The following is a 20,423-nucleotide window of genomic DNA, read 5'->3' as shown; positions in this document are numbered from 1 at the left end:
GGGGCCCTTTCCTGCCGCCGTGCCCGCCGCGGCTGCGGGAGGGGAGGAGGCCGTCGTGCCCGCGGGGCCCTTTCCTGCCGCCGTGCCCTGCCGTGGCTGCGGGAGGAGAGGAGGCCGTCGTGCGTTGCCCCTCCGCTCCCAGCATGGTGCAAGGCCCGACCCGCCGCATGCAACTTCGAGGAGGAAGGGGGTGGTGGTAGCAGAGGATGCTGCTCGGAAGGTAAACGTTGCTGACCCTGGTGCACTGCCGGAGCCGACGGCTGTGCCAGGCTGGCTCCCGCCCAGACCTCGCTCCAGCATTTGTGCGTGCGGGAATGTGGCGCTTGGGTCGTGCCCGGAAGGCTGTGGCAGCGAGCACTGCTGCCGGAGAGCTGTTTGGACCGGGGRTCTGCAGTGCCTAGCGCTGTCAGGTTGCTGGCGGTGCCGTGGCAGAACGTCCCGTGGCCGGAGGCAGCGCCCCGGCAGGCAGCACCGGCCCCCTGAGCYGCTGCCGCCGTTGTCCTGCCCCTGGAGAGGTGGCGAGGGGCTGGTGCCGCTCCGGAGCGGCTCCCGCCTCGGGTCCGAGCCCGGCTCTTCGTCCCCTGCTCAGGCTGCCCGGCTGTCCTGGTCGATTCCACTCCACTGCCGGGAATCAGCGTGAAGGGTGAAGCAGCCTGGTAAGCGGTGGAAGCTCAGGGCTGAAGAGGCCGCGGTGGAAACGTCGCTGGTATCAAGCGCTCCTCCTCGAAGCGTGATCGCTGTTCCCGCGTCGCGCCGGGCGGAGGAGCCCCTGCGGCTGTGCCCCCTCGTCCTGCTTGCCGGGAGAGCCCCCGGCTGTCGCGCACCTCGTCCCTGCTGTTGCCTATACGYGCTTTGTATTTTCCTGCTGCTCAAGGAAGCCAGCTCTGCAAAGCCAGCCCCGTGCAAAGCCAACTGCAGGCAGCCTTAGCACTGGGAATCGGGGCAGAGGCGCTTGGAGAACAGCTTTAAAGCCTGGGGAAAGCTTTAAACTCCCCTTTTGCATGGGGAAGGAAGGAGGCGGCTGAATTCCTTTGCGGCTATCCGACTGTAAGCATCTGAGAGGGGAAAGAGACTTCGTGCGCTTTGCGGGTGCACACAGTTTGCACCTGTGCTCAGAAAGGAAAAAAAAATCACTGAATTTTGGGAACTTTGAGCAAAGACATCCACAGGAGATTTAGCATAATGTCTTCTTAATGCTGTTTGTATTCCCTGAGGCTCTTACGTTGTTCAAGTACAAGCTCCTGTCAAAGCCGGTTGGCCTCGCTGTGCCCGGGCAGCGGCTGTGTTTGTCTAGGTAAGGTTACGGGGCCGGTTCGAAAAGCCAATCCAGGATCGGCTCAGCTCATTCCAAGTAATAACTTAATAGGATTCAGATCTCAGAGAGAATCTGTGACTTGTAAAGTAATAAACCTGTGCATTAACGCTTGTAAGCGGAGCCTTCGTTCAGGCCAGGTCTTTCCAGGCGCAGCAAGCACCTGCTGAATTAGAGTCTTTTGGGGGCAGCCCGGGAGCTGCTGCAGCCCTGCTGCAGCGTGCCATGGCTCGCGTGCCCCGGGGGCTGAGGTCCCGGAGGATTTTCATGATAAGAAGTTGAGGGGTTTTGAGCTTGCGTCTCCCATAGTGTAGTGAGGCRGTCGCTGGCTTGGGGCTCAGCAAGGCTGCCGTCCCACAGTGCACGTGAAGGACAAGAGCAGCATTGCCATCGGGTTAGCTGSGGCTGGGATTGCAACGGGAGGGCCCGAATCAAACACATTCCTCCTGGGGAGGGATGTGCTAGCTCAGGTTATGCGWCTGTCTGGGTCATACCATCTTTAATACCTGCATTTTCCTTTCTCTCTCTACTTTCTTGACAGATCTGTCTTCAGCCCAGCGGAAGTTTGCAGATTCCCTAAATGAATTTAAATTCCGCTGCATAGGCGATGCCGAGACGGATGATGAGATCTGCATAGGTAAACRCCGAGTATTTGTTTAAATGGGTAGCACTGAAGCCATGCTGCAAATCCTTGAGTTGATCAGAGCTCATGATACATGACTGCCTGAGCAGGGAAGTTGGACTGGATGATCTCCTGAGGTCCCTTCCAACCTCACCCATTCTGTGATTCTGAGACATAGAAATACACATACCGATATCAAGAGGCCCACAAATTCTTCTRAACTCTTTCCTGCCCTAGGGAAATACATAAGCCTTTTAAATCAGTGTCAGCAAAGCCTTCACATGGCAGAGCAGTTGTAGTTTTGGTCCTAACTCTAGCCCTGTCAGATAATCAAGGAAGAAGATGGTCCATATCTGCAGCCATCTAGATTATCCTGCCATTTGCCCTTTCCCATTTGAGAGCACTGATCTGGAGATGTAGTCGCAGCTAAATATACTTCAAGGGATTGTGCTCTGGAAGGGAGACAAACTGCAGTCCTATTAGCTGGGCTGTGATAGGCAGAGGACAGCTCAGATGCTTGCCGTCTACATGAACAAGCCATCGAGAGGCTAGAAACGTTCTCCAAATTTTGAACTTGTCTTTACCAAAGGTGGGTGCAGTCTTTTCTAGGTTCAGAGGAGCAGCTTCTCCCACTTCATTCARTATTATCACACTTCTACACAAGTTGAACTTTTAGAGCTTCCTGTGCAAACACTTTGCTTATTTATTTGCATTTGATCTCTTGGCAAAAACAATTTCTCATCAAAGTCCTCTTATTGAGCGCAGATCTTGCGGTGAGCTGTCACTTGTGTGCTGAGCACAGCTGAGGCCTGTGTTACACTGTAAGGCTGATCAGTGACTGCCCTTTGGGCAGAACAGGCTCAAGACTAATGTGCTGTCCTCCTCTCTGGAGATGGGAATGTGGCTGCTCTKCTACCAGTCATTTTTTATGGGTAGCTATAAGCATTTCTAGGGGAGAGGGAAGAGAGGATAAAAACCCTGCTCAGTCCTGTGCCCATATGTGGGACCTGCATACAAACCCAGCAGCCTTAGGCTTGGACAGTATATTCTGAATGTGTARCAGGGAAAAATCAAASTTTTGGCTTGTCTGCACCTGCTACRGTACTTCTAGAACAGCCAGGGTTCACCTATTCCTGTTTTGTGTGTGTGCGTCCCTCCCTAGCAAGTCAGCAAAATGAAGGAAGCAAGTTTGACTTGTGACAGATGAATCGAAGCCAACTCAAACCGGGGCAGGTTTGTACAAAGAGCCCCCAGACTGCTGCTTCTGAGCTTGTGATGTGTGTAGCAGTGTCTCAGGTGAATGCAGCACACTCACTGGGGAAACATCACCTGGCTGATTGGCTGGTTTGGGGTATTATTTGCCCAAGTGTTTGAAAGCCAGTTCCCTTGCTTGTGTACTCCAAGAAGCAGCCAGCCTCCTAATAAAGTCAGGATTATGCTTGCCTGGAGTTAATCTGCCGTGTGATCTGGCTGGACTGCCTGGAATATCTTCCCTGAGGAATGACAATCACTAGAGATGTGTTGCTATGACTACTTTGATGTTAGAAATTAAAAAAAAAAGTAAACATTAAAAGCTTAAATTGTTGCTGTGTCCCTTTCAGCCAAATCTCTCCAAGAGTTTGCCACTGTTCTCCGGAATCTGGAAGACGAGCGGATGCGCATGGTATGGGCCCTGCAGTGACCGGTCACCTCCCGGAGGGCACAGGGRTGCCCAAGGCTGGTGGGCTCAGGGCAGCATGAGATGTCCCATCCCTTCTCCTCCTTGCTCGTCATACCATAGCTGGATCATTGGAGTGTGTACTCAGAAGAATGGGAACAGTCGTCCTCATGGGATGTGTTGGCAGCGTGTCACTGAGCTGCCACCTCACTGAGTGGGACTGTACTGAGGGGACCAGAGCCAGCAGCCATTCTCTGCTRGTGCCTCTCTACGAGCAGGTTGGGGGGTGGTGTGCGTGCCGTCGTGGTGCACAGCAGTGCTGCAGGCTGAAACAGCCCCAATCCCCCTTCCCAAGYGTGCAGCTGGCGCACGGTGGAGGGGAGAGGTGGGAGAGGTATGGGAGGCAAGGCAAACCTGCAGAGCGTTAGTTAYGATATTTCACTTTTGGCAATTGGTCAGCATCTGTGCTGGTAGGACACGCTGGGGTAAAGAGAGCAGTTGGTTCAAAGATCTTCAGTCTCCTGTCCAGATCCTAACCCAGGGTATAGCTGGAGGAGGGTGAAGGGTGCAGGTCTCAGTGGGCTGCAGGAGAGTTTTCCTGGGAAAGGGTCCTCATCCCAGGAGGCTGCAATGTTGTTGTACATTTGGAGGGACTGAGCAAAGAAAGGTGTGATGCAGTGTGGATAACTTAATTCTGAGCTGGACACCCACGGTGCTTGAGCCTGTGGTGCAGCTGGGCGCAGACACGAGAGGAGAGGAGGTTGTGACTCGTGCCGGTCTCCCGCAGGTTGAGAACGCCAGCGAGGTGCTCATCACGCCGCTGGAGAAGTTCCGCAAGGAGCAGATCGGTGCCGCTAAGGTAAGTTGCTCCCGTGGCAAGTCCCTGGCTCCTTGGGGACCCTTTCCACCTGCTCTGAACAGCAGAAAAATCTGTGGAAACTTCTCCAGACCTCCCCCTCCAAGGGAAACGTGAAAAGTAATGGCTGTGCCTGCTCGGGGACAGGGACAGGTCTGAGCTGGTCACTGCACCCGGGGGAGAAGTCCCTTGCCCGCAGGACGGAGAGATGGGGACAATTCCAGCTCGGGCTAAAGCACCTCAGTGTTTCTGACTTTGCCTGCAGCCAAGTAATGCGCAGAGGTGAGCCATGGGCCAAAAGTCACTTGCTAACTTAAGTAAACTTTTTTTCTCCCTCCAAAGCTCGAAACCAGAATTAGCTTTTCCTCAGATGAATTCTGAGCTGCCTGAAGAGAGTCTCAGGCCTGTTCTCTGCCATCGCGGGCGAATCCCTGGAGCGTTCCCCATGGCGCTCAGTGGCCTGGCGGGCCTGGGGGGAGCTGGCCCCTGCACCCGGCTGTCTGGGASCTGCTGTGAGACACAGCCTGCGCTTCTCATTTATTTATTTATTTATTCCAATTTCTTTCCTGTCTTTGTTCTGAAATTAAAACCGCCGTCCACTGCTCTTCTGTTGTTATAGCAGCCTGCTGCTGCCTGCGAGGAGCGCGGGCCAGTTGGTCGGGGCAGCGTTTGCGTTGCAGTGATGTGTGAGCTCCCCGCCGGGCCGGAGTGCTGGGGGGCGGGACGGCGCGCCCACCGAGACCGGGCTGTCCTGTTCTGCACAGCTTTTTTTTTTTAAAAAATTCTTTCGGAAATGAGCCAGTTATTACCATGCCAGGTCCTGTCGGTGCAACCGTTCTCCCCTGCCTGCGCAAGATGCACTGTTGGGGGCTGCCTGCCCTAGGAAGAAAYGCTGCGGCCCGCGGGCGGGGGCAGCGCTGGGGCAGCGTGCCCGCCGGGGCTCGACGCCGCGGGGCGTCCGTGCCGCTGGAGATTCCCCCGCGGCGCTGCCGGAGCCGCGGGAGGCCGCGTGGCCCGGGCTGGCGCGGGGGCAGCAGGCAGGCCGGGCTGCTCTTCCTCGGCGCCGGGGCTCCTTACGGCGGTGGCTTGACGTTGGAGTTGCTGTAGCTGCGGAGGAGCGTAGAACTTCGTGTCTTGTTTCTGTATTGGCGTAAAACTCTTTCTGTCTCCAAGCTGTGTTTGGAGATGCTGGCTGGTGTCTGCCCGAGTCGGCCGTGTTTCGAAGCCCGGTGCCTGTGGGGGCCATCCGTAGCTTCCGAGAGGCGRACGTGGGGATGAGGCTGCAGATGGGGGCACTTCTGCAGATCCCAGCAGCTTGGGGCTCTCTTTGCGTGAAGGAGGCGGGTTTGTCGGCAGGGAGAAGTTTGCTGCCGCTCGGGTGCACCGGGGCCAGCAGAGCAGCCTGCCCTGCCAGCGCTGCCGGAGCCGGTTCGTGTCGGAAAAGCAGCGCGATGCTGGTCGGACCAGAGCTGTGCCTCCGGTGTGGATATAGCGAGACGTCGGCTGTTCCACTGCAGCAGGCGCGTTCGCTTGGCAGAAGTGCGCTGCCGAGGGGAGACGCAGCAGCCCGCCGGGTCCCCGCAGATGTGGGGCTGTGCAGGGGGCTGAGAGCGGGGCCGCTCGGCAGCTGCTCCAGGAAAGCACTCTGTGGCCGTGCAGGTTTTTTTTCCTGGTATTTGCCTTGGCCCTGCGCCCCATGGATGTGTCCTGCGTGCAGCTGCGGCTCGCGGGAGTCGCTGCCTGCACCCTTGCTTTTCTGCCYGTCCACCCCAGGAGCACAGCTGTTGCAGAATGCTGTTTTTTTGGCCCGAATGCCTGCCTAATTTTTCTTTTGTCTCCTCTTGCTGCAATGTTAGTGGTTTGAACTTGTCTGATACCTTCCTGTCCGTGCTGTTCTCTAGGACTTGGAAACTTTTGCACATTGTGAAATCTGAAGGCTCTCGATGTCTTCAGAAATGGTTTCCCTTTCTCTCTCTGCTGGCACAGGCTGTGGATGCCTGCAGCCTGTGATCTGGGTGGGGGCTCTGAAGCTGAGGCGTGGGAGATTGTGCTGGGAGGCCGTTTTTGACACCTTTACTTTGATACTACGGGCTGGCCGGTGCCCAGGTWTCTTTCACCATCTGCAGCTGGCACACGAGCAAAGAGTCACTTGTGTTGCRTCCAGCGCACGATGTGAGTGGAGCRCTGTGTGTGCGCAGCTGATTAAAAGCAGGCATGCTTGGGGTTAGGAAGCTGCTGTCCTGCCACTTCCTTCATCTTCTGTCCAATTTGGGCCCATCAAAGCATGTCTTCTCYGGGTGTGGTTTTAGGGTTGCTATAAGATTTTAGAAGAAACTTGAAATAAACCTAGCTTCTTTGCCTAGTGCTGGCTCTTGAAAGCAGGATTCTTGCTGAGGGTTAAGTTTGCTTTGAGCTCTCTGAATACTGAGTGTGCAAGTTGATGACTGACCTCTGTTGAGATGAGAAGTAGAAAGGAAAAGTTAAGGTTGACATCTTCCTGTGACACTCCTGGCACAAATAACCAAATTACTCTATCATCCTGAGCAACACCTAGGATAAGCCACTGCTCGGTTTGGCAGGGAATGGGATGAGCGCCTTGTGATGATGTTCTCATTAGCTGAGTAGCAAACACTTTCCTTGCTGCATTATCTTTGGGTGAGCACTGGGATTGAAAGCGTTAATGAGCTTTGGTAATAGAGAAGAAGCTCTCCCAAGTCCTGGGTTTTGGTAGCAAAATCCATTTTCCCGTCATTGCCTGGTGGTCACAGTTAAAGGCGGCTGATGGCCTCAGCCTGCTTTGCTGTGGCCGTGGGTGCCCGTGTTCAAGCCCATGCTTGGACCTTCTGCCCACTGGGGTGAACGCATCGGTCCTCACCAGAGAACATTTGTCTCGCTCCCCTGAGAGCGGCACAGCTGCTGCGTCCTGAACCTGCCGAGCTGACCAGCACTGCCTTGCTTGCATAAAATCCTTTGCTTTTCCCTCCATCTGCTTGGTGTTCCTTGGGTTTTGCCCAGTATGTGCTTTGCAAAAGGGGGTTAGTTCATGCCTGGGACTCACAAGTCTATGATGCCTTTGCAGTCTCCCAACAGCAGGCACAATACTATTGTATTTGGTATAATGATTTTTGTTCTGTTTTGTAGGATGCCAAAAAGAAATACGACAAGGAGACTGAGAAGTATTGTGGTGTCTTAGAGAAGCATTTAAACTTGTCTTCTAAGAAGAAAGAATCCCAGCTCCAGGAGGTGAGACCAATCCCTAGTTTTCCATGTCTAGTAGTACTTGGTGTTGACATCTTTTTGACTATATTATGCAGCTTACTGCATTGTTTTTCCTGGATGTCAGTTAATTTTTCTTCCCATTCTGACTGTGAATGGCAGCGTTTTGCCCTATTCTTATAAATCAAAAGAGGCAGAGTTATTTTGGTGAGTAAATCAGAGAGATCCTCAAACAGATAGCTATCAGAAAGGGTAGAGAAGTTATAATTAAAGACCATAACAAAAGGGAAGTGGTTCTGCCACAGGCCTCCTGTGTGCCATGATGATTCACAACTGTCTTTGGTTTCCTTCTCTGGAAATGGCTGCGCTGGCTTTGTGCTTCCTGGGAAGAGTGATCAGGCTTAATGCTTTTAAACTKCTTTAGAAGCCTGTTACTTAGGTGGGACATAGTTTGCTACTGTGCCAAAATGCTCTTGTTGGGTGATGGCACTCAGTTTTCAGTCACTTCTCATGAGTCTGGGATTCCCTGGGCCAGCCCTGCTTTTGGTTAGTCCTTGCAGGACGCATGTGCTTTCTTTTAAACATAAAGCTGGTAGGTCACTAAGCCCTTTGGAGGGAACTGAGGGGCACAGGCAGCGACCTTTGCGTTGGAATAACTCGGGTTTCGTTACAGTGTCTAGCAGAGCTGGAGACATAGCCCAAGTCAAGAGTGCAGTTGCATCCGTGGCACAAATAATCACCTTCCTCCATCCTGAGTCGAGGAAGGGATAAGGGTCCGGGTTGTTGTGCCTCCCATCRGCCATGTCCTGCTGAGGCCGGGCTGGTTCGGCTGCGCTAGCAGCTGGTGCCATCTGCCGGCACTTCCACCTCCGACTCGCCTTTTGCAGCGAGGGAAGGTGCTCCCTGGTGCCTGCTTCCCAGTTCRAGTGTTCATGCTTCCGGCTGTTTTTCCCCTGTGGCACTAGAAAGCTGATTTTGATGACTCAAACTTTACAGAGAAACGGCTGAAAACGGCAGTCTGATATTCAGGTGGTTAGATGGAGATGCAGCGTCCAGGAGAGCGAGGAAACGCTCCTGGGCTGCCCGGGGCATTCTCCCACTTGCAAACAGGCTTTCCGGAGAGGGTGCTAGAGGAACAGCAGATGTGCGTGGAAAAGTTACTGATGTAATAATGATAATGTTTTAGGAAAAGTAACACCAACCTCTTATTAGCAGTCTGGAGTGTTATTAGGCATCCTAATGTCCTAGGAGAYGAGTTTGTATCTGGGAGATTTGGTGTTTTATATTTCCTAGACTCCTTCTGCTGTCCACATCTGGAGGATGCTAGTGGCCACATGTGCAACTGATGTAGCAAAAGGAGGAGAGAAAAAAAACATGGGAATTCTCTGCTGCTTTGGCTGTTGACCAATTAAATAATACACTGAGTCTAATTTGCCATTTAACTGCTGGCAAAGTCACTTTATTGCATCATGTTTTCTRCTTTTCAGAACTCAGTTTGCTAAATATCTCAGACTCTGCACCGTGGATACATAGTACAAGTGTTGATGGCAGGTCATGGTGAAAATAAACCGTTTCACGGCTTTGTCACAGAGAAAATTGGGAATAAGTTCCTGTTAAAAGGAAGTGGATATTTGCCAGCTGTGTCTGCAGGGTGCCAAAGCAGCTGTGTGTTCGGCTCTGGCAGGATGTGCGAACTAGCCTACCGCTCGAGTTTGGCTCATTGCTTCGCTTACCCCAGGAGGATCTTCCTGGGAGTCCTGTACCACCCAGCTCACAGTGAGGATGACAGAGGAGAAGTAGTTGGAGCTCCTACCACCYTGTGTCCTGCTGAGCAGTTCTGCTGTCTGCATCACACAGGAGCTGGTGCAGCCTCTGAGAGAATAGCTTGGTGTGTCTGGAGAAGGCAGAATTTGTCTTCTGTGACAAAGCTGGAGTTAYACCTATTTGTAAAGCAGCAGTAGTAATAATTCCCAGCCTCCCTGGGTGCTGACTCCAAGGTGTTAAATACTCCTTAGTCTTCCGTTAGGATAGAAGAATTTGCCTCCTATAGAAAGATGAGTCRATTGGTTTGCACTGGGGGGTCTTAGACCAGCACTGAGTTTACCAATATCAAGGTCAGAAGGATCGTACATTGCCTGGATTGACTTCCCTTGTATCACAGGTCCAGGATATGCTGCACAAAATTTCACCTAGAAAAATAATAATAATCTGTGACAGAGGAGGGCAGCAGGTGGCATCTGTATTCCTTCCTCTGCTCTGTGCCTCTGGTGCACATACACGATGAGGCTGTTTTTGGTGCACATACAYGTTGAGGGCTCATTCAGGCCTTAACTTCAAAGCAGTGGGGCAGCTGCTTCAAAACTGCTGTCTACTGACCCATTGAACCAAAATGTCCTTGTTAGAGGGCAGTGGGGCATGCGTACCACCTTGCTCAAACCCTACATTCCTGGAGATTCCCCTTCATGCTCTTTCCAGAAACTGAGAATTGTTTCTTATTGTCAAGTATGTAGAGACTTCTCATATGTCTTGCTTCTAATGCATGCTTTTCTACGCAGCTGTCAAGGAGGTGAGAACATAAGAGTCTCAAGAACTTTTTTTCAGCTAAGGAAAGAGCCTGTTCATGTGAATCAGGTTTCTATTTAATCAGCGTGCCATCTGTCTAGCCCTGCACTGGTGTCTGGAACTGAATTTATGTTCTGCACGGACTCATTCCCATTAGGCCCAGATGTCTTCTAATCTTGAAGCCAAATGTTCACCGTCAGTAGTGATTTTGTATTTCCTCTTTAATCTCTGTGGCGCTTGTAGGCAGACAGCCAGGTAGACCTGGTTCGGCAGCATTTTTATGAAGTTTCCCTGGAGTATGTCTTCAAGGTGCAAGAAGTCCAGGAAAGGAAGATGTTTGAGTTTGTGGAACCTGTAAGTGAATGTTCAAACTCCTTTAGCTTGCAAAACATTTCTGACGGGCATGTTGTTTTTAGGCCAGCTGGCTTGTTTGAAATGATGTGAAAGGTTTTCCCTTTTATTTGGGGGATAGGGGCTGGACAGTGCTGGTGGCACTCATATACGGTGCAGGCACGGCTCGGGGCACAGCTTCTGGGCCTGTTCCTCAGGGTTTCCTCCAGGATGGCACCGCAGCCAGGCTCAGTGCCCSTAACTGTATTGCCCGCTGCCTTTGTCACAGCAAAGAAATGCTAACTTTTTCTTGGCCAAGGCCAGCCAGGAGAGACAARGTGAAAGTTTTTGAGTAGGCAGCAGCTCCACAGGGAACCAGGTGATGGCATACCAGATAGGTCAGTGGGGTTAGGAAATGGCAGGGAGGTCTCCAGGGASCAGAAAATTCAACTCATGTGCCTTCTTGATGGAGAGAATGGGGGAAACAGGGAAAAGAAGTGTCTGTGGTGATGCCCTTGGTCCTTCACCGAGGTGTCAGGACATCCCTCTGAGAGCACTGAGGCTCAAAGCCATCAGTCTTCAGCTCAGCAGTCACACATGGACTGGGAACRTTGCTGGGTTTGCTTGCGCTGTCGTCTCTGCCATGATGGGCTGTGGCTGCTTGCTCTCAGGCTGCAGTGCAGCTGGCAGTTGAAGGCTATATTAGAAGCAAAATAGGCTTGACTGGGAAAAAAGAGTAGAATCTGAAGTGAACTGTAACTTTTACAGAGGGAAAAGAGAGTGCAGGAATGATAAAAGTTGAAAAAGTAAGTTTCCTGACAAGTACCTTGGATCAGGTGCTAAGTCTTTTAAAGCTCCTCTAGGAAATATAAAACCTTCTCTGCTGTTTGCAAAAAGTAATTCCTTTTAAGTGAGGAATAAAAGGTTAAGAGAAGCAGGACCTTAAACATGACTGCTTATGGCCCGATTTTCCCAACAAATCTTGACCCTGTTCTCAGAGAAGCAAGTATTTAAGTAATGCAAGRGAGGGAGGAGGAGAGAGATCCAACGAAGGGGAGGTTTGCTTGGTTCAGCATTACTTTATTTATATGAAATCATTCAAAGTGGATTTTTTGTGAGGTCGGGGGGTCCTTGGGATGCTGGGCTGGAAGCAGGGGTGAACAGGGCTCGGGGAAGCGGGGACGGCTGCGTGAGCGCAGGGGTTGTTTGTGCCTCGGGATGTTGTGCATGCGTTGCCCGCGGCAGTGGCTACTTTGGAAGTGGCTGCAGGTCTCCACTGACAATCTCCATCCCTTTTGCCCCAACGCAGCTGCTGGCCTTTCTGCAGGGACTTTTCACCTTCTACCACCATGGCTATGAACTTGCGAAGGACTTCAGCGATTTCAAGACAGAGCTGACGATCAGCATCCAGAACGTAAGTGCAGGAAAGCTGTGTGAACCTGACTGCAGCTGTTGCAGAGCAAACTAATGTTTTTTTGCTATATTTTAATAAAGATTTCCCCCCCCCTTTTTTTTGTTTACCATCAACCAGGAGGTCTGACAGTAATTGAAAGCAATATTTTTTTTGTAAGTAACGCTACATCATACAGACAACCTAAATGGCAGTTTATTCCTTATGGCATTCCAAATATAGAGCTCCAGACTTTCTCAGGAGAAGCTGGCCAGCAGGCAGRCATCACTCAGTGCCCTATAGCTTTAGTGAGTGTTTCAGACCATTTTGCAAGTATTTCAAAGTGTTGTTTGTCTTAGGAAGTGCCTCATTTTTTTATTTTTATTTTTGCCAGCATAGTCTCCAGGGCTGCTGGGGAGTAGAGCTGCCACCAGGCACCCCCGAAGCCAGGCATGTGGTTAGTGTCTGCGAGCCTGGCTTGRGCCTCCATCTGGAGCGACTTTGTTTGCCATGTTGGCATTGCAACATGCTTCCCCTTCCTCTTTTGTTATAAAATTACTCCCCTTCTACAAAGGGCTTAGACTGATTTTATCCTTTGGAAACAGCTTCTTCAGAAAACTCGTAAAACAAACAACTTGGCAGTTGTAATATTTTTCTTTAAGTTCAGGCCCAGGAAAAACTATTAGGTGGCTGACAAAGGGCTCTTCTGGCCCCGTTTTCAGCAAGGACTGTAGAAACCTAGCTCCAGGGTCTCCCTCCTGTGGTCTTTCTCTGCGTGGTACTCCTCAAAACAGCGTGTTCCCGTCCGCATTAGGGTGAAGATGCTGGGTTGTCCTGACTGCTGCTGTGCAGGTCCTCACTACCATGCAGGAGTGCGGCTGGAAACCCGGTGTTTGCGTCAGGCGTGCAGTGAGGCAGGGATGGGGCCGCCCCAGAGCAGGGCGCTGGTGTCTGCTCTGTGCTGGGGAGMGGGGGCGGCCACTGGTGGTGGGGCAGGTGGGAGAGCATCATGTCATTGCAAGTGTGAGATGATCCCAACGGGGGGGAGCTGAGGCCGCCCTGGGGCGTCTAGTGCTGGTTGAATGGAAAAGGRTGGGTGGAAATTCATGGAGTGGTTTTGATGTAGCTTTTTGTGTGAGCTTTAATTTACATTAGGGTATATATTTGAGGCTCAGGAAGATTTGTGTTGCTCTTTTTTTTTCATGAAAAGCTTCAATAAGTTGTCTCAACTTGCAGGATGGAAAAACAAAGGGCAGGAGAGTCATTTCCCAGATCGCTCTTTTGTGTATTTGATTCTGCAGTGTCCATGACTGCTGGAGAATAATACATGCCTCCRTTAATTTACAGACAAGAAATCGTTTTGAAGGAACAAGGTCGGAGGTTGAATCATTGATGAAGAAGATGAAGGAGAATCCTCATGAACACAAGAACATCAGCCCGTACACCATGGAGGGTTACCTCTACGTGCAGGAGAAACGTAGGTGTCAGCGCCACGGTGCCGGGGCATCCTGTGCTGCCTTCCCAGGGAGTCCAGTCAGAGGCACCTGGCAAAACCAGGGCTTGTGTGAATGTGGCTAGCAGGGCACAGGAGGGGAAGGCTCATTTAGCAAGCTATGAAGTCTCTGCAAGAGAGATTGGCTCAACTGGTGGGATATTAAGATATGAGCTGGGAGCCAGGTTCTCCTTGTGAATCACGATCAGTGATTGATAAACTCTCTTTCAGCTTTCCCCTGATCAAAATGGGGACAGTAATGCTTGTTGCACTTGTAAAGTACAACAAGAACCATAGAGACAATAGTTATGTTAAATGATTGTTATCAAGGTGTCAATGATTGTTTCAGGTTATTGATGGGAGTGCACTAAAACTGTATGGTTTCTGTGAATAAAAAACTAATTTACTTTGCAGGTCACTTTGGGACTTCCTGGGTGAAGCATTATTGTACATATCAGAGGGAATCAAAGAAGATCACGATGGTACCATTTGACCAGAAATCTGGAGGAAAAGGGGTGAGTSTTTTTACACAGCAGGATTGTACACAGTTATGAACAGCTCAGGCAGGGAGAGGTCTCTGGTGTGCTTGTCTCTTCCTCCAAGGAAGATTGCAAATGAAGCCTGCTGACAAGCTCTGGAAACCATTCACCCTCCAGCCCTGATGAACTCTCTAGTGATCTCTTTCTCTTCTTTCTCTGTCAAGCTCAGACTGAAACCATTTTTAGCAAGGTGACAAAAATGCAAGTGAACTGGGTCAAATTCATTCCAGGCTGAGYGAGTGCCACATGGGGAGTGAACTTTGCGCCTTGTAAAGAAAAAAATTCTCTGGGAAACTGTCAGCTCTCCTCACAGAAGAGCTAGTTTCCTGAGCAAGCAGTGCCCTTTAGACATAGCACTATTTTATGCTCCCATGCATGCAAGAGTTGCTCTAGCTCTGTATTCCAGGCCTGTCTCTACACACAGTTATTTGTAATGGTGAGTTTGCAACAGCTGCCTCTGGGCTGAGACTGGACTTTCTGCTTTTGGAAGAAAAAGAAAGGAGGGTGGGATCTGCACAGAGTCAACTGTGTGCACCCATGCTGCCCCAACYCCACAAACTTCTGATTTCCAGTCCCTGGTTCCTATTCTAGGATTCCAGAGAAGAGAATCTATCTATAATTTTTTTCCTTCCACAACCTCTGTGGCTTGACCAATACAATCATTTCATTTTCACGGCGCAGCAGCAGATGCTGGGGATCCCGCTCGACCGGGTGGCCGTCGCTGGTGCCTGGTGTGGGAGCCTGCTGCGGGGAGGCTCCTGCCTGCGGTCCCAAGAGCAGACGGGGTGGCTCTTTGTGTAGGGCTTTGCATWGGGTTTGTGGCTGTCAGCTTCCAGGCGTGAGCTACAGGAGAGCCGCATCTCTGCTGTGAATGCGGCATCAGTGAGAGTTACCCTACACTGATGTCCATAGGCACCAGTGTGTTTGCAGCCCGGGCCAGCGACTGCTCTGGAGCCCCGGTGAGAGCCCCGGGTGCTATGTGGCCTCCCGAAACCCCGGGTGTTTTGGGGATCTGCCCGCAGCTGGTGGCAAGCAGCACGTGACGTAGGGCTGCAGGAGGTAACTGCTGCGCTCGAACCGCAAAGGGCGCTGCGGGTTACCAGCCTCTCGCAAAACCGCCTCGGGCTGCGGCTGGAGCCGGATATTAGTCGGTTTAAAAACGTGGCGTTCTTTGAATACCAGACGGAGACTTCGGCTCCTGGACAGCCGCCCCACGCCRGCATAGCCGGCGCCTGCGGAGCCAGGAGCAGGTAGCCATGTTGCTGCCGTAGGTAGGAGCCTTGCAAAGAGCTCTCCAAAATCTTCCTTTCTGGGCCTATTCTGYGTCTCTAAATACATTTCCAGGAAAATGATGATGTCAGGGAACAGAGTAGTCAGCCAAGGTGTCATTATGAGCAGCTCAGAAAGCACAGAAAAATGGCCCTCTCCAGGAACTCATTCAGAAATTTATTTTCTATTGAGTCATCAGTGGATTTTTAAAACTGCAAAAGGAGAATTCTCCGTACTCGCAGGGACTGAGCTGAGATTTTGTCCAGCAGAGGACAGCAGCGTACACAGATATTGGCAAGTCACTGCTGGGCATGTGGAAATCCAGTACAACTTGGATGCCGATGCCTGGATGGGAGAATGGTTTTGCTATTGCTTTGTTATATAATAAACATTTTAAGACATATTTGCTCCCCTTAAGAGTGCTCGTGTACAGAATGCTGCCAAAAATGCAGCCAGCTCTGGGCTGAAAACTGACAGCCAGATCTGTGATAATGTTGTAAGCAATGGAAAATAAAATTGACTTTGCCCCAAAATTGTGGTTCAGCACTCCCTGGCAGCCTGAAGCATGGGTCATGGGATGCTTAATGTGTACGATTTAGTAATTTTATTGTGTGCATTCAGAAAGAAAGATTCCTTTTAAAGGTTTTGGATGAAACCCATTWGCAAGAGTAAAAGGACAAGTCCTCATTTCAGATAATATAAACTTGTATTTTTAGCAGGTGAGGATTTGCTCATGTTGGCAGACCTCTTCTCCAGTTTGAACTTGTGAAAGCACAGTGGGTGCTGAGGACAGGCATATGGTTGATTGTTCTCAGCCAAATATAAAATTTTGTGTCTTTGCAGGGAGAAGATGAAGCCGTTATCCTCAAATCTTGCACACGACGGAAAACTGACTCAATTGAGAAGAGATTTTGCTTTGATGTGGAAGCRGTGGACCGGTGAGTGGCTCGAGCTGAGCTGACACAGGGCATCGCAGCCTTGGCGGGTGCAGTCCTCACCTTCCCTGCAGGTGCCTTACCCGGGGTGCCGAGGGGCACCTGCGTGCTCACGGGCAGAGTTGCACAAGCAGCACCCCGCTCAACATTGCGCTCGTGTTTAGCTGGCTTTCCTGGACAGTTCTCAGGCGATTTCAGTAGTGTTTGTCTTGCCCTTTAGTCGCACCCTCTGCGAATGGAAACCATTAGTCTGTGGAAACATACTTCTCTTTGGTGTTTCTAGCCAGGTGCTCGCAATATATTGAGTTAGTGCTTCATTTTACAAGGTGCTGAGTTTACTCAAGTCTCTCTAACTTTAATAGCGTTTTAGCGCTTTTGCAGACTCTGACCATGTAAGGTAAATGGTCATAAGTGTGGAAAGGACGCCCTGCATGTGTCTTGGCAGGGATATGACACCTCTTTCAGCATTGGGTGTGTGTACAAATAACTTCAGCTTTTGTGCTAGACTGGCTATTGCTGGTTCACTGTGGATGGCTGATAATGGAAGTCCAGCTTGCATCTCCTAGCACTTTAAATTTGCTTCTTTTTCTTGCAAGAGAGAATGCTTTCTTACATGATGTACCGCTTAGCAACTGAGCCAGATGTATGTGTGGATTTAATGTATAGTGCCTAGGAATGAGAGCCTGTTATCATGTCTAATTAGCATCACACATAGCTTACATTTATAAGCAGGAAAACAAAACTAGGGTTGCTATTCTCAGTGGTATTAGTCATTGTCTCATATCTTTCTTGCTGCAGGAAGTTTACATGRTTTACAAAAGCATGCTCCAAAATCACCAGCTATCTGTGCCCTGGCAGTTGTGTGTCTGTCAGCTTTCCGCCCTCCTCTCTCCCCTTCGCCGGCCTCTGTGCAGATGCTCGTAGGGTCTCAGTAAAACCAGGTTCAGCAAAATAAATGTGTTCAATTAGAATAATCTGCATTACCTTTCCCTGTCCAGCCCATGCTTCCGCAGCATTTCCATGACAGCATTTTTCACTGCTAGCCTAGGGCAAAAAGGGGTTTAGGGTGGTTAAGGCCTGCCTGTGATGAGGGGGTGATAAGTGGCCTGTGTGGGGCTAATCCCGAGGCTGCCTCCCTCCACTGGTAGCTGCGCTCTCCTCTCCAGAAGGCTGCAGTATTTCTGCTGACATGAGGACTTTTTCTTATGCCCGGAGGAGATTTCTTTTTTAATGTGAAAATCAAAATAAAACTGGGAGGAGGAGGAGGAGAAGCCAGCCACCACAATAGTTTTCTTCTGCAGTGTGTTCAGAGGCAGCTGAACCTCCCTTGATGTCTGGAGCCTGTTGGGCACAGGATCAAGAGGCTCCTCCAGAAACATGCCTGCTAAATGTAAATAATGGCAGGGAGCGGCAAAGAAGGGAAACCTGAGAAATTGCTCTTTTACCTTGTTCCATGCACACACTCCTGCTGCGAGAGATTCCCCCTGCCCCAGGGCACAGCCAGAACAGCAAACACGCAYGGAAAGGCTGCTTTTCCCCCCAGTGCGCAGGCAACTCTCTGCATATTTTTGTTACCAAAATTTGTCATTAGTTGTATAAAATAATGGAGCTTCCTGAAGGAGCTGAAAGAGAGTAAGAGTAAAGCAGTTTTGCTGTAGCCAGGAGCAGCGTGGCCACCCCTTCGTCCCACGGCGCGTTGGGAGGTCCGTGGTGACGTTCGGACACCCCCAGATTGCTGGAGATCACCCTCACCTCGGCTGGCGTTGCTCACCTGGCCCGTTTTCCAAAGCACTCTGCACCGAGGAAGGCTTCGCCTGCCAGCGGGGCAGTTACCAGGGCTTGGCAGCGCGTGGGTGCRCACGGCCCCCCCAGCACTGGCCTGGCTTCGCGCGTGCCGCCGAGCGCCTCTTCCCCCACGCCTGCTGACCACAAGCGACGGACCGTCTTTGAGCAGGGGCTAGCTGGAGCATCGTCCACGCGCCTGTTTCCGTAGGATGCAGGAGGCTCGTTTGGGGCCATGAGCTTCTAGCTTGGGGCTGGGATGTTTGGAGGGTGGGGGTTGCCATGCAGCTTTTTGGTTGTCTCCAGCAATAGAGGAGTTAGAAACTTGGTGTCTTGTTTTTCAGCCCCATGGAGGAAGTCTGAATATGATTAAGCAAACAACCCCCCAAGGTGCTTGTCTGTAGCACACATGTACTGTGTTTTGACTTGCAACAATTTTCTCCTTTATKTTTGTATGCAACTTAAAGACAAAAATTAGTCAAAACAGGAGAGCACGGTGCTTTTGAGAATACCGTCTGCATTTGTTACGGGAGGGGGAGGTGAACAGTGCCTTTCAAACAGCTGGCTTGGAAATAGATGGACTAAGAGAGCAGAAGGTTTTTTCTGTACGCATCTCTTGCTTGCAATGGACTCTTGAATCGGGTTGTCACCTCCAAAATACGTGTAGAGCACGAGTAAGACTACGCTGGACTCCTGGGGCGCCTTCCTCAGCGAGGACGAGGGCATTGCTGCGCTGCTGCGGGTTTCGGCACRTTTCAGCTTGCGAATCCCCTTGGTGTCGTTCCAAATGCCTCCCCTGGGCTGGCTCCTCTTGGCGCTCTGCTGGGGGCCCCTCCAGAGCAGCACATTGAACACAGGCAACCTGGGGCTGCGCCGCACGCAGAGCCCCGAGATGCCTCCAGCCGTACGGGACGGGGGCATGTCGCTGCCTCCCGGCCTCCGTGTCCAGAGCGTGTCCCGCAGTGCTCCGGCGCAGTCCGGAGGAGTCCTTGATGCTGTTCCTCTGCCACCCGCAGCGGGCGTCCCCGGTCGTGCGTGGCAGCAGGTCCGCAGCGCCTGGCTCTGCCGCGGATTTGCTCCGTGACTTTCAGCGAGGTACCCTCGTGCCTCAGTGCCACGGGGACAAGGCAAAGTCATCTCCTTCCCGTCCTTTCCTAAAGCACTTTTATTTAAACAGTGTTAAGCTCTCGATGCCCAGGCCCGCTTGGCTGTTAGTCTGTTTTGTTGCAGCCTGGTGGGTTGTGCCAGTCTTGCTAACCAGGGCAAGAGGAGGAAGAAGGCGCTGCGGGGCTCAGGCTGGGGGCTATACCGCTGTCTCACGGTAGCACTGGCAGTATAAAACATCTTCTTAACTATGATTTGCTTACGTATCAAATCCAGTGCTAACAGCCATGTAAGTATAGAGCTATACGTACATATATAAGTACATAAAAGGAAATTTCACTTTCTGCTTAAATATTTTTATCACCTATTGCCATGAAGTTTCTTCGAATTCTGTCCGTACTGCATTGTAAAGGTGTTTTAGGATACGCACGAGGAGAAGGGATGTCGTACAATCTCGGCGTTGGGCTGCTGACGTAGAATCACGAATGTGCAGCACAGCCTAGGGGTGGCAGCCTCGGCTCTTTCTTCCCACGTTACGTTCTGTCATCAGCACAAAAATCGACTCGTTGTCAGCGTTGCATTTCGGGAAACGGGTGGACACGTGGTGCGGAGTGCGGACTTGCACCTTCTTAAATAATGCCCAGAGAAACTATTGTCAGCTTAAGAAAAGGAGAGGRAAAAAAGAATCTGGCTTTTCTCCTCTTAAAAATAATTCAGCACTAAGGAATAGAAAAACCTGAGCCTGTTCTGTAGTTAGACCGTTGCTTCCTTTTGCTGCGGTCTGATAAGGAGCAGACTCCAGAGTTCCTCGTGCTGAAGGCTAAAGAGCTGTGATACATGTATGTGTGAGAGGGAGTAAGAAACTCCTAACGCTGTATTTGCAAATAGCTCTGATTTTCTCTGTGGGAAGAGAATATTTTAACACTTTTTTCAGAATACACTATGTGTTTTTATAGCRAGGTTGGCCCCCAGAATGGTATTCCAGTCTCTGGCTGAAATACTTTTCCTCGTCCAGTGGATAGTGCGGTTGTACTGTTAATGCCCTTTTTTCYAACTGAACTTACTTGTGGTCTCTGCACACTGAATCAATCTTAGAAACAAGGTACACGGGGATGACAGCCAGGGTCTTACAAAAAGAGCCCGAGGAGGAGGAGGATTTCGTTTAGTTGAGGACAAAGGCTTTGTGATTTGGGATAAGGTAGGTCGTTGCTCTGGGCCGCAAGCTAAGCGCTTCTGATACCGATTGGCTTTTATGGGCGTTGGAAGTATTCAGTGTTTTTAGGGTTTGTTCTCTTAGTCATTCCTGAAGGTAGTAAAGCTGTCCACGTAACACCACTCCTCTGGCTGGCTCCCTGCT

The 20,423-nt window shown here is 51.0% G+C and overlaps 1 protein-coding gene across 4 annotated transcripts in view; it reads left to right on the top strand.

Moving 5' to 3' along the window:
* Positions 1 to 20,423, top strand: part of ARHGAP26 (Rho GTPase activating protein 26) — a 157,017-nt gene that overhangs the window by 46,926 nt on the left and 89,668 nt on the right. For all 4 annotated transcript variants that reach the window (XR_014896778.1, XM_085312734.1, XM_085312733.1 and 1 more), the window contains exons 2-10: positions 1,854 to 1,949; positions 3,536 to 3,597; positions 4,379 to 4,450; positions 7,589 to 7,690; positions 10,469 to 10,579; positions 11,865 to 11,969; positions 13,293 to 13,422; positions 13,852 to 13,952; positions 16,089 to 16,183. Coding sequence is in view for 3 of the 4 variants with exons in the window: in XM_085312734.1 (XP_085168860.1) it covers positions 1,854 to 1,949; positions 3,536 to 3,597; positions 4,379 to 4,450; positions 7,589 to 7,690; positions 10,469 to 10,579; positions 11,865 to 11,969; positions 13,293 to 13,422; positions 13,852 to 13,952; positions 16,089 to 16,183 (874 nt within the window). In the remaining variant the exon portion in view is untranslated. The remainder of the gene's footprint in view (positions 1 to 1,853; positions 1,950 to 3,535; positions 3,598 to 4,378; positions 4,451 to 7,588; positions 7,691 to 10,468; positions 10,580 to 11,864; positions 11,970 to 13,292; positions 13,423 to 13,851; positions 13,953 to 16,088; positions 16,184 to 20,423) is intronic.

Source organism: Rhea americana, unplaced genomic scaffold (assembly GCF_003343005.1).
Source record: "Rhea americana isolate MKP2758 unplaced genomic scaffold, rheAme1 scaffold_37, whole genome shotgun sequence".
In the NCBI taxonomy this organism is placed as follows: domain Eukaryota; kingdom Metazoa; phylum Chordata; class Aves; order Rheiformes; family Rheidae; genus Rhea; species Rhea americana.
The sequence above is the reverse complement of the archived record's forward strand: the minus strand, read 5'-3'. Positions and strand labels throughout refer to the sequence as shown.